Here is a 13,544-nt window from a genome sequence, read left to right as displayed (position 1 = left end):
AGCATGTCAATCTTGTGGGGCAAACAAATATATTTTTTAGATGCATGCCAGCAAAGCCACTACACAACACAAAACTAAACAATACATGAATTGCACTATGACGGTGACAAACGGTGCCCACAAATTGTTAGGGCCTACATAAAGCTTTCCCAACAGCAGTCCCAACACCTTACCACTGCTACACCTGGCTATCTGCTGAGCCTTGTCTGGCAGCAAAACAGTTAATTCAGCCTCATTTACTGCCTTTAAAAAAACATAGCTTATATGGCTGACTTGCTTAAACCAATATGGTTTCTATTGACAATTGAGATGTACAAATTATGGCATAAGGGGACGAAGAGCTGATAAGAGGCAATCCATCATTTCGTTTTAGACATAAATGAGCAAGCTAGGACAGACGTAGTCAATATACAATGGGGAGAACAAGTATTTGATAACCTGCAAAATCGTCAGTGTTTCCTACTTACAAAGCATGAGGTCTGTCATTTTTATCATAGGTACACTTCAACTGTGAGAGACGGAATCTAAAACAAAAATCCAGAAAATCACGTATGATTTTTAAGTAATTAATTTGCTTTTTATTGCATGACATAAGTATTTGATACATCAGAAAAGCAGAACTTAATATTTGGTACAGAAACCTTTGTTTGCAATTAGAGATCATGCGTTTCCTGTAGTTCTTGACCAGGTTTGCACACACTGCAGCAGGGATTTTGGGCCACTCCTCCAAACAGACCTTCTCCAGATCCTTTAGGTTTCGGGGCTTTCAGCTCCCTCCAAAGATTTTCTATTGGGTTCAGGTCTGGAGACTGGCTAGGCCACTCCAGGACCTTTAGATGCTTCTTACGGAGCCACTCCTTAGTTGCCCTGGCTGTGTGTTTCGGATCATTGTCACGCTGGAAGACCCAGCCACGACCCATCTTCAATGCTCTTACTGAGAGAAGGAGGTTGTTGGCCAAGATCTCGCGATACATGGCCCCATCCATCCTCCCCTCAATACGGTGCAGTCGTCCTGTCCCCTTTGCAGAAAAGCATCCCCAAAGAATGATGTTTCCACCTCCATGCTTCACGGTTGGGATGGTGTTTTTGGTGTTATACTCATCCTTCTTCCTCCAAACATGGCGAGTGGAGTTTAGACCAAAAAGCTCTACTTTTGTCTCATCAGACCACATGACCTTCTCCCATTCCTCCTCTGGATCATCCAGGAAGTCATTGGCAAACTTCAGACAGGCCTGGACATGTGCTGGCTTGAGCAGGGGGACCTTGCGTGCGCTGCAGGATTTAATCCATGACGGCGTAGTGTGTTACTAATGGTTTTCTTTGACTGTGGTCCCAGCTCTCTTCAGGTCATTGACCAGGTCCTGCCGTGTAGTTCTGGGCTGATCCCTCACCTTCCTCATGATCATTGATGCCCCACGAGGTGAGATCTTCCATGGAGCCCCAGAACGAGGGTCATCTTGAACTTCTTCCATTTTCTAATAATTGCGGCAACAGTTGTTGCCTTCTCACCAAGCTGCTTGCCTATTGTCCTGTAGCCCATCCCAGCCTTGTGCAGGTCTACAATTTTATCGCTGATGTCCTTACACAGTTCTCTGGTCTTGGCCATTGTGGAGAGGTTGGAGTCTGTTTGATTGAGTGTGTGGACAGGTGTCTTTTATACAGGTAACAAGTTCAAATAGGTGCAGTTAATACAGATAATGAGTGAAGAACAGGAGGGTTTCTTAAAGAAAAACTAACAGGACTGTGAGAGCCGGAATTCTTACTGGTTGGTAGGTGATCAAATACTTATGTCATGCAATAACATGCAAATGAATTACTTAAAAATCATACAATGTGAATTTCTGAATTTTATTTTAATTCTGCCTCTCACAGTTGAAGTGTACCTATGATAAGAATTACAGACCTCTACATGCTTTGTAAGTAGGAAAACCTGCAAAATCAGCAGGTTATCAAATACTTTTTCTCCCCACTGTAAGTATTTGTTCAGCACTTTTGAAATGTAATTCTGAACATGGGTCGTTCTTACAGTATTCTCCCTGTACACCAAGTCAGAACCATATGATAAATAAAGGGGGCGTATAAGCAGACAATGAAAGCCCTTATAGTATTTGATTACATTTCTCTAAAACAGGCGAGGCTACATGTGTACCACGAAGTCAGAACAGTAGTCAAAATTAAGAGGGGGAAAAGGGACCAAATTATTAGGGTGAGGCACATGGGCTATTAACAACTTACTACACAACATACACTTAGTATTACTTTCTTAGCTACGGTATACATATCTCCCTGTCATACTATCCAGGTCTGTGCCGAAACAATTTGAGCTTCTACTTTTAAATATTCACCTTTCCAGAGACAAGTCTCTCACCGTTGCCACTTGCTATAGACCACCTTTTGCCCCCAGCTGTGCCCTGGACACCATATGTGAATTGATTCCCCCCCATCTATCGTCAGAGCTCATACTGTTAGGTGACCTAAACTGGGGCATGCTTAACACCGCGGCCGTCCTACCATCTAAGCTAGATGCCATCAATCTCACACAAATGATCAATGAACCTACCAGGTACAACCCCAAATCCGTAAACACGGGCACCCTCATAGATATCATCCTAACCAACCTGCCCTCCAAATACACCTCTGCTGTCTTCAACCAGGATCTCAGCGATCACTGCCTCATTGCCTGCATCCGTAATAGGTCTGCGGTCAAACGACCACCCCTCATCACTGTCAAACGCTCCCTAAAACTCTTCAGCAAGCAGTCCTTTCTAATCGACCTGGCCCGGGTATCCTGGAAGGATATTGACCTCATTCCGTCAATAGAGGATTCCTGGTTATTCTTTAAAAGTGCTTTCCTCACCATCTTAAATAAGCATGCCCATTCAAAAAATGTAGAACCAGGAACAGATATAGACCTTGCTTCACTCCAGACCTGACTGCCCTTGACCAGCACAAAAACATCCTGTGGTGTACTGCATTAGCATGGAATAGCCCCGCGATATGCAACTTTTCAACGAAGTTAAGAAAGCAAAGGCTAGCTTTTTCAAACAGAAATTTGCATCCTGTAGAGCACCTGTAGAGCTCCTCCCAGCTAAGGTCTTCGAAAGCTAAGTTAACAAACGGATCACCAACCATTTAGATTTCCGCCGTACCTTCTCCGCTATGTAATCTGGTTTCCAAGCTGGTCATTGGTGCACCTCAGCCACGCTCAAGGTCCTGAATGATATCATAACCTCCATCGATAAGAGACATTACTGTGCAGCTGTATTCATCGACCTGGCAAAGGCTTTCGACTGTCAATCACCACATTCTTATCGGCAGATTCAACAGCCTTGGTTTCTCAAATGACTGCCTCGCCTGGCTCACCAACTACTTCTCAGACAGAGTTCAGTGTGTCAAATCGGAGGGCCTGATGTCTGGACCTCTGGGAGTCTCTATGGGGGTGCCACAGGGTTCAATTCTCTGGCTGACTCTTTTCTCTGTATACATCAATGATGTCGCTCTTGCTGCTGGTGATTTTCTGATACAACTCTACGCAGACGACACCATTTTGTAAACTTCTGGCCCTTATTTGGACACTGTGTTAACTAACCTCCAGATGAACTTCAATGCCATACAACTCTCCTTCCGTGGCCTCCAACTGCTCTTAAATGCAAGTAAAACTAAGTGCATGCTCTTCAACCGATCGCTGCCCGCACCTGCCCGACCGTCCAGCATCACTACTCTGGACGGAACTGACTTAGAATATGTGGACAACTACAAATATCTAGGTGTCTGGTTAGATTGTAAACTCTACTTCCAGACTCACATTAAGCATCTCCAATCCAAAATTAAATCTAGAATTGGCTTACTATTTCGCAACAAAGCACCCTTCACTCATGCTGCCAAACGTACCCTCGTAAAACTGACTATCCTAGCGATCCTTGACTTCGGCGATGTCATTTACAAAATAGCCTCCAACACTCTACTCAGCAAATTGGATGCAGTCTATCACAGTGCCATCTGTTTTGTTACCAAAGCCCCATATACTACCCACCACTGCTCTCGTTGGCTGGCCCTCGCTTCATATTGGTCGCCAAACCCGCTGGCTCCAGGTCATCTATAAGTCTTTGCTAGGTAAAGCCCCGCCTTATCTCAGCTCACTGGTCACCATAGCAGCACCCACCTGCAGCATGTGCTCCAGCAGATATATTTCACTGTTCTCCCCCAAAGCCAATTCCTCCTTTGGCTGCCTTTCCTTCCAGTTCTCTGCTGCCAATGACTGGAACCAATTGCAAAAATCACTGAAACTGGAGACTCATATCTCCCCCTCTAACTTTAAGCACCAGCTGTCAGAGCAGCTCACAGATCACTGCACCTGTACATAGCCCATCTGTAAACTGCCCATCCAACTACCTCATCCCCATACTGTTATTTATTTTTTCGCTCCTTTGCACACCAGTATCTCTACAGGGGTGCGATTTCCAACTTGTTGTGTAATGTTTATGTCCAATGGCCGATGAGCACCGATACGTTTTATTTATAATTTCTCTTCATTCTTCATCTCCGTATGACAAGGATTAAAAACCATTTAGCAGTAGATTGTCAACTTGATAAATGATGACTGCTAGCTTACAAGCTAAGATTTTGAAAGTATGATGTTGACATGATCAGTCCAATCAAAGCTACTGTAGATATAACGTGATTTGACATCATTTTACCTGTTGTCAATGACCTTGAGCCTTCTTGGATGGGCGCTTCTTATGTAACTCTATGGCAGCACCCAAGGGGCTTGAATTTTCAAGCTCTACCCTTAGATTTGGCAGTGAGGTAGTATCCCCATGAGTGACAGAACACTGAGCCAATCACGGTGCAACTAGAGAACATTACCCAATCATGGTGCAACTAGAGAACGTTACCAACCCCTACCCCTAGGTATTTTCCGCTGGCTGCCCCTCCACCACAGAAAGCGGTAGGCTGAAACACCTGCATTTTGGAGCTGCCTTACTCAAGAAAGCAAAAAAAGAGACCAATTTTGTATGCAGCTTAATTAACTCAATGATTCTTTTTAAAAATTGCATTGCTTGCAAACTGATGTGACATGTATTAATTTCAAAAATAACATGCGAAACAGACGCCAAAACCTTAGCTTAAAAGGTGGGGCTCAAAACAGGTTGACATGATCAGTCCAATCAAAGCTACTGTAGATATAACCTGATTTGTCCTCATTTTATTTGTTGTCAATGACCTGCGCCACCTGCCCTGAATGACGGGTTGCCAGTGTGTGCGTGTGTGTGGGCTGATATGTGTATTACTGTATGTGATTGTCGGGCCTTGGAATTTGGTGTATTTCATGAGGAGGTGAAAATGTGCGTGTGACTCATTGGCTTTGGTGCATGCTGTGGTGTTTATTTTGTGGCCAGAGAGAGATCATTGGATATTTTTAACTGATCCCAGTACAGTGGGAGCAGCCCTGGATGTGGAAGTTTCCAGGAAGGTGTGTGGCAGGATGGGGTGGAGAGGAGTTCAGGGTTATTTCCTCAATGGGTTTGCAATGATTTGAAAGTATTATTCATACAGTATGATATCAGAACCAACGGTTGGCTCTACTGTACCACTGTGGGATTTGAGTACTTTACTTTCTTCCTCCTCCAGCATAAAGGAGATGTAAAAGTCAAGTCACATGCAAAGGTGTTTTCCTGTAAACTGTCTGACTGACAGGTTGCTCTTGTTGCAGTGAGTGGACATTGTCTGTTTTACCTCTGAAATGTAGGAGGTATCTAAAGATGTACTGTCGGGACACAGTGTACTAGGTACACAGAGAGACCGACAGGAGGACAGGTAACTGGGAAGTGGTGGTTGGAGTGCTCAGTGTTCTTCTCATTAGATCAGACATGCTCATATCATGTGATCCCACCCTCCTCCTTCTTCACCCCAAATACAGGGATGTGTGTTGAGTTAGATGTGATTTGTACCTAATATTTGAAAACTAAGTTAAAAAGTAGTAGAGTGTGTTGGAGTGGATTTAGCATGTCGGAAATACCACTTTTAGATCCTGAATTTAACTCCAGGAGGACCTTGTGTGTACAATGTGCTTAAAACATTTCAATTGAGGGCCTCCCGAGTGGCGCAGTGGTCTAAGGCACTACATCGCAGTGCTAACTGTGCCACTAGAGATCCTGGTTCGAGCTCTGTCTCAGCTGGCCTCGACCTTGAGACCAATGGGGTGGCGCACAATTGGCCCAGCATCGTTAGGTGAGGGTTCGGCTGGCAGGGATGTCCTTGTCCCATTGACCTCTAGCAACTCCTGTGACGGACCGAGTGCATGCACATTGACACGGTCGCCAGGTGTTTTCTTGGACACATTGGTGTGGCTGGCTTCTGGGTTAAGAAGCTTGGTTGTTTCGGGGGACACACAGCTCTCAACCTTCGCCTCTCCTGAGTCCGTATGGGAGTTGCAGCGATGAGACAAGACTGTAACTACCAATTGGATACCACGAAATTGGGGCGAAAAAGGGGTCATTTAGATGTTTTTTTAAATAAACATTTTAAATAAGAATATTGGATTTGAGTAATTGGTTTACACCAACAATGCTTGAAGAGCATGTGCCATACACAATCTGAAAACAAGACTCCCCAAATTTTATCAGCATATCGATTGCGCAACCAGGGGTGGAAAGACCTTGGATCATTGTTACTCTAACTTCCGCGACGCATATAAGGCCCTGCCCCGCCCCCCTTTCGGAAAAGCTGGCCACGACTCCATTTTGTTGATCCCTGCCTACAGACAGAAACTAAAACAAGAGGCTCCCACGCTGAGGTCTGTCCAACGCTGGTCCGACCAAGCTGACTCCACACTCCAAGACTGCTTCCATCACGTGGACTGGGAGATGTTTCGTATTGCGTCAGATAACAACATTGACGAATACGCTGATTCGGTGTGCGAGTTCATTAGAACGTGCGTTGAAGATGTCGTTCCCATAGCAACGATTAAAACATTCCCTAACCAGAAACCGTGGATTGATGGCAGCATTCGTGTGAAACTGAAAGCGCGAACCACTGCTTTTAATCAGGGCAAGGTGTCTGGTAACATGACCGAATACAAACAGTGCAGCTATTCCCTCCGCAAGGCTATCAAACAAGCTAAGCGCCAGTACAGAGACAAAGTAGAATCTCAATTCAACGGCTCAGACACAAGAGGCATTGTGGCAGGGTCTACAGTCAATCACGGACTACAGGAAGAAATCCAGCCCAGTCACGGACCAGGATGTCTTGCTCCCAGGCAGACTAAATAACTTTTTTGCCCGCTTTGAGGACAATACAGTGCCACTGACACGGCCTGCAACGAAAACATGCGGTCTCTCCTTCACTGCAGCCGAGGTGAGTAAGACATTTAAATGTGTTAACCCTCGCAAGGCTGCAGGCCCAGACGGCATCCCCAGCCGCGCCCTCAGAGCATGCGCAGACCAGCTGGCCGGTGTGTTTACGGACATATTCAATCAATCCCTATACCAGTCTGCTGTTCCCACATGCTTCAAGAGGGCCACCATTGTTCCTGTTCCCAAGAAAGCTAAGGTAACTGAGCTAAACGAATACCGCCCCGTAGCACTCACATCCGTCATCATGAAGTGCTTTGAGAGACTAGTCAAGGACCATATCACCTCCACCCTACCTGACACCCTAGACCCACTCCAATTTGCTTACCGCCCAAATAGGTCCACAGACGATGCAATCTCAACCACACTGCACACTGCCCTAACCCATCTGGACAAGAGGAATACCTATGTGAGAATGCTGTTCATCGACTACAGCTCGGCATTCAACACCATAGTACCCTCCAAGCTCGTCATCAAGCTCGAGACCCTGGGTCTCGACCCCGCCCTGTGCAACTGGGTACTGGACTTCCTGACGGGCCGCCCCCAGGTGGTGAGGGTAGGCAACAACATCTCCTCCCCGCTGATCCTCAACACTGGGGCCCCACAAGGGTGCGTTCTGAGCCCTCTCCTGTACTCCCTGTTCACCCACGACTGCGTGGCCACGCACGCCTCCAACTCAATCATCAAGTTTGCGGACGACACAACAGTGGTAGGCTTGATTACCAACAACGACGAGACGGCCTACAGGGAGGAGGTGAGGGCCCTCGGAGTGTGGTGTCAGGAAAATAACCTCACACTCAACGTCAACAAAACTAAGGAGATGATTGTGGACTTCAAATCAAATCAAATTTTATTTGTCACATACACATGGTTAGCAGATGTTAATGCGAGTGTAGCGAAATGCTTGTGCTTCTAGTTCCGACAATGCAGTAATAACAAGTAATCTAACTAACAATTCCAAAACTACTGTCTTGTACACAGTGTAAGGGGATAAAGAATATGTACATAAGGATATATGAATGAGTGATGGTACAGAGCAGCGTAGGCAAGATACAGTAGATGGTATCGGGTACAGTATGTACAAATGAGATGAGTATGTAAACAAAGTGGCATAGTATAGTATAAAGTGGCTAGTGATACATGTATTACATAAGGATACCGTCGATGATATAGAGTACAGTATATACGTATGCATATGAGATGAATAATGTAGGGTAAGTAACATTTATATAAGGTAGCATTGTTTAAAGTGGCTAGTGATATATTTATATTCAGGAAACAGCAGAGGGAACACCCCCCTATCCACATCAATGGAACAGTAGTGGAGAGGGTAGCAAGTTTTAAGTTCCTCGGCATACACATCACAGACAAACTGAATTGGTCCACTCACACAGACAGCATCGTGAAGAAGGCGCAGCAGCGCCTCTTCAACCTCAGGAGGCTGAAGAAATTCGGCTTGTCACCAAAAGCACTCACAAACTTCTACAGATGCACAATCGAGAGCATCCTGGCGGGCTGTATCACCGCCTGGTATGGCAACTGCCCCGCCCTCAACCGTAAGGCTCTCCAGAGGGTAGTGAGGTCTGCACAACGCATCACCGGGGGCAAACTACCTGCCCTCCAGGACACCTACACCACCCGATGTCACAGGAAGGCCATAAAGATCATCAAGGACATCAACCACCCGAGCCACTGCCTGTTCACCCCGCTATCATCCAGAAGGCGAGGTCAGTACAGGTGCATCAAAGCTGGGACCGAGAGACTGAAAAACAGCTTCTATCTCAAGGCCATCAGACTGTTAAACAGCCACCACTAACACTGAGTGGCTGCTGCCAACACACTGACACTGACTCAACTCCAGCCACTTTAATAATGGGAATTGATGGGAAATTATGTAAATATATCACTAGCCACTTTAAACAATGCTACCTTATATAATGTTACTTACCCTACATTATTCATCTCATATGCATACGTATATACTGTACTCTATATCATCGACTGTATCCTTATGTAATACATGTATCACTAGCCACTTTAAACTATGCCACTTTGTTTACATACTCATCTCATTTGTACATACTGTACTCGATACCATCTACTGTATCTTGCCTATGCTGCTCTGTACCATCACTCATTCATATATCCTTATGTACATATTCTTTATCCCCTTACACTGTGTACAAGACAGTAGTTTTGGAATTGTTAGTTAGATTACTTGTTATTACTGCATTGTCGGAACTAGAAGCACAAGCATTTCGCTACACTCGCATTAACATCTGCTAACCATGTGTATGTGACAAATAAAATTTGATTTGATTTGATACACCAGGAATTGGCACTGACTGAATAGCTTCCTGTTTACTCTTTCTATCTCTCCTTCCAGTGATGGACCCACGTGACAAGACCTCGTCCCCCATCCCAGGGCCCCCCGGCCCAGCCGACCAGCTGGCCGTTCCCCCCCTGCGTCGGAGGAAGGAGCGCCCCCAGGTGCTGACCTTGAGCGATGCAGAGATGGCCGGGGTGCTGCGGCCCAGGCCGGGCCGTCTGGACAGCCCTAGCAACCGTTACGCCGGGGACTGGAGCCGCTGTGGACAGAGCTACTTCCCCCCTCCTCGGTCCCGGGAGGAAAATTACTATGCTGATGTTCCTTCTGAGGATATGGAGGTCACTGAAGAGGAACTAGAGGGGGTAGAGGACAAGGGACAGGAAGGAGGAGAGGAGCAGAGACAGGAATGGTTACTGGACAGGGGACAGGCAGAGCCAGCCACAGCCGAACAGGAGCCCCCATTACCCGAGGAGGTGATGGAAGGACCTGTAGAAGTTGAGAAAGAGGAGAGGGAAGCAGAGAGGAGAGTGGAGGAGCGTGATGGCTCCAGTGGTGGTCAGCCGTCAGACAACAGGGTGTGTGATGATGATGATAAGCGCATCCTGCCCCTCCACCTCCCCAAAGAGCACACGTACCAGGCCTACATGAAGATCCAGGACATCAGCCCCGTGCTCAGCAACAAGGTCAACCTGCGAGACCTGCAGGAGAGCATCGACACGCTTATAGGCAACCTGGAGAGAGAACTCAACAAGAACAAGCTCAACGTCGGCTACTGACTCAACACACATACAGCTCAACAGGCTACTGACTCAAACGCGTGCCCCCGATTGGGGGGGGGGGGGGGGGGGGGGCTTAACTATTCTAGGAGCTCAAGACTCGAGTTGTTGGGGTTCACGAATGGTGCCCCAGAGTTGCCGTGGTGAATCCATGACGACACAGTGGCGTGTGCACCAACAGTATTGTGTGTTCCTGCAGAACTCTGGTGTTTAGAACTCTGGTGTGTGATTGGCTGGACACCTCATTTAGCACCTACCCGCAGTACATTCCGTGATGTTTCATTAATGTTTTGTTTTTGTTGACTATGTTCCTGTCCGGTTGTGTGTTTGTTTTTGCCTCTCTTCTTATTAGAAGAACCCATTGACCCCCAGGGGTGTAAACAGTGCCTTATTTGTGTGAAGGTTGGACTTTAAGGCAGGGGACAGCTTTTCTATTGAGGTACGATTATGATGTACAACAATGCACTTGTGAGGCAAGCTTTATTGTATAGAAGATGACGTTTAGGTACAGTATATGGTACACGTAGTATGGCTGGCTATGGACTGGGAGGAAAGCCACCAGCTAGCGGCTAGCCCACTGAACCCCCCCTCCTCCTGGGGCACGAGGACAACGCTGCTGGGCTCTGTCGAATGGGCAGATGGAGCCTGGGATAGACCCACAGACCCTATCATGTACAAAGTCACAGACATAGCTGCTTGAATACGATGGATATACACATATAAATGAGGAAATACGGGTGATAAGTGTCTCTCTACTTGCTAGAACATGCAGAGTAGCTAATCTGAAGCAAATTAAAGAGGGATAGGAAAAATTGTTTTATGTATTTGAAAAAATAAGTGAATATGATGACATTGCTGTCTGTTTTTCTTTCATTACCTTCTCCCCAACCTCCTACGTGATCTAGAAAACAGACAGTGATCACTTGCGGGTTTAAAGAGCAAAAGCCAAATATGGTAAACTTATGTACGGTACGTACTGCCTAAAGAACAGCAGTTCCCATGTTTCATAGAAACAGTTAGTTTGAAAAGGGCTACAGCGAGGGCTATGGGAGTCCGCTAGCTAAATACATAGAAGCAAGTTTTCAGCAATCCAGGGATTCAGAATGACCAGTATTTAACAAATGTATATATATATCAATGTTTTGAGTATATTTTTTACAGCTAATATATATTTCCATACAGGCATATTTAAATGCTCTCCATTACCTTGTAGTATGGATCTATAGATTGTAACTGTCTCAGACTATATGTTGTGTTGCTTTGTTTCCTCCCCCCATGCTATCTGTACACTTCTTAAAACGTGCTGGACTAATGGTACAATTTAAGCTGTAAAATAAATTAGATAGAAATATGTTCTTGCAGGATAAGAGATATTGCTATTTTTTATTGTATTTTTATTGTACATATTTGTTATATCTGTTGTACATATTTGTTATATCTGTTTTTGTTCGCAGGTTAGTCTGAGCTGTGTATATATGTGTTTTAAAAAGGTACTGGTGGGGATTGTTGCATGGTCAATAGCTTTATTACTGACATAAACAAGTATATTTCCCATCTCCCGAGATTACCATAAATGTGTGCATACAGAGATTATTTAAAATGTGTTCCTATGCCACTTTGTCATCCATTTGGCAGCTGCTCATGCACACAGCCTAACAACAAGGTTGTTCAAACTGACATTAAATTCAAATAATAAAACAAAGGAAAATCATTGTTAGCTAGCTAATCCCTGAGGCTATGGCAGTGCAGTCGTTTCTGATGGTGAAACTATCCAGTGTCAAGCTGTGGTTGTGTCCGAAATGACACCATATTCCCTACATAGTGCACTACTTTTGAACAAAGCCCTATAAGCCATTACATAAGTATGTTTTTCTGGTTGAAATTCTGGTCTGGCACTGGTTCCTTACCTCCAGGCATGGATGGCGCCTGGACTGGAGGTTCAGTTTGAAAGGTTCAGCAGAGTGCCAGTAGAGTCTAACAGCTGTGTATCACTCACAGGTGACTAAGCTCGTCAAGCATCATCTCTGTCTCTTTTCTTCTTTGTACTGATCTTGAGAAATGTGTGGTCATATTAAATTATATATTTCATGTGTCTTTGAGTCTTTCTGGTTACAACATTTATTCCATTTGATTTCAATCATCTTCTGAGGCCAAATGATTGCCCTGTTGAGAGTAAAGTAAAACGTCCCAAGTGAAACAGTGAAGCGTTCCATTTCGAGATGCAATTGTCTGTTATACATAATTTTGCTATTCACTTTTGACCATTTATTACAATGGCATAACACTAAAATAACAGTCAATTTTGGATCTTAGTTACTACTGTGTTGCTTCCGGAAATCCATTGTGATTTCGATGTTGAGTTCTGCAGGAATTGTGGTTAATCTATTTTCGCTAACAGTTGGAGCAAAGCAATAAATCACAAGAAAGAAGAGAAAAGTTCCTGGCTTCTTCCAAATGGTTTTGGGAATTGCCCTAGTACTCTGTGGGAATCTCCCGGTGCACGGCCCTGCTTCTGGGACATTCCCAAAAGACAGCCCTCATCATAGGAGCCCTGTTGAGTGGCCCATCCCAAGTGGTAACATTACAATTATAAACACCTTCAGCCGTGAGTGAACAGAGAACTCTAGCTGATCCAGAGGAATTTGAGCTGTAAATGGTTTTGTAACGTTTTTCATGTGATGGACGTTCGTGTGGCATTACAGTGAAACTTCAGGGTACAGAGTTTACTGCACCAGTGACTGTAGTACTTCTGTTGACTGTGAAAAAATCTATAATTCTCCCAGGGCTTTTGATTCAGTCTAAATCTAGATTGGCTTGCTCTAAAAGGGCTGAAATGTCAAAGTCCTCAGAGAATTTCAAGTTGTATATCAGCCAGTTCTGCTTACCAAAAGTTGCCCACTAGGCAACTTGCATTCCACGCCAGGCTTGGTTCATCCCACAGTGCCAGTTCTGCTTACCAAAAGCGGCCTACTAGCAGTACCATAACGTAGTTTCTCTGAACCGCCAAAAGGTCGAAGTTCGCCTCCATAAAATATCATCCAATTTCATGAAATTGGATGATATTTGGATTATATTTTAGGGAGGCAA

The 13,544-nt window shown here is 45.1% G+C and overlaps 1 protein-coding gene across 4 annotated transcripts in view; it reads left to right on the top strand.

Moving 5' to 3' along the window:
* The window catches only part of LOC139406785 (rho GTPase-activating protein SYDE2-like), an 80,184-nt gene extending 67,634 nt beyond the window's left edge, over nucleotides 1-12,550 (top strand). For all 4 annotated transcript variants that reach the window (XM_071149822.1, XM_071149821.1, XM_071149820.1 and 1 more), the window contains exon 7: nucleotides 9,739-12,550. In XM_071149822.1, coding sequence (XP_071005923.1) covers nucleotides 9,739-10,457 — 719 coding nt within the window. In that variant the 3' untranslated portion in view covers nucleotides 10,458-12,550. The remainder of the gene's footprint in view (nucleotides 1-9,738) is intronic.
* The last annotated feature ends 994 nt before the right edge of the window (nucleotides 12,551-13,544 follow it).

This window comes from Oncorhynchus clarkii, chromosome 4 (assembly GCF_045791955.1).
Source record: "Oncorhynchus clarkii lewisi isolate Uvic-CL-2024 chromosome 4, UVic_Ocla_1.0, whole genome shotgun sequence".
Taxonomy (NCBI): domain Eukaryota; kingdom Metazoa; phylum Chordata; class Actinopteri; order Salmoniformes; family Salmonidae; genus Oncorhynchus; species Oncorhynchus clarkii.
This window is presented reverse-complemented; position numbering and strand designations above follow the sequence as displayed.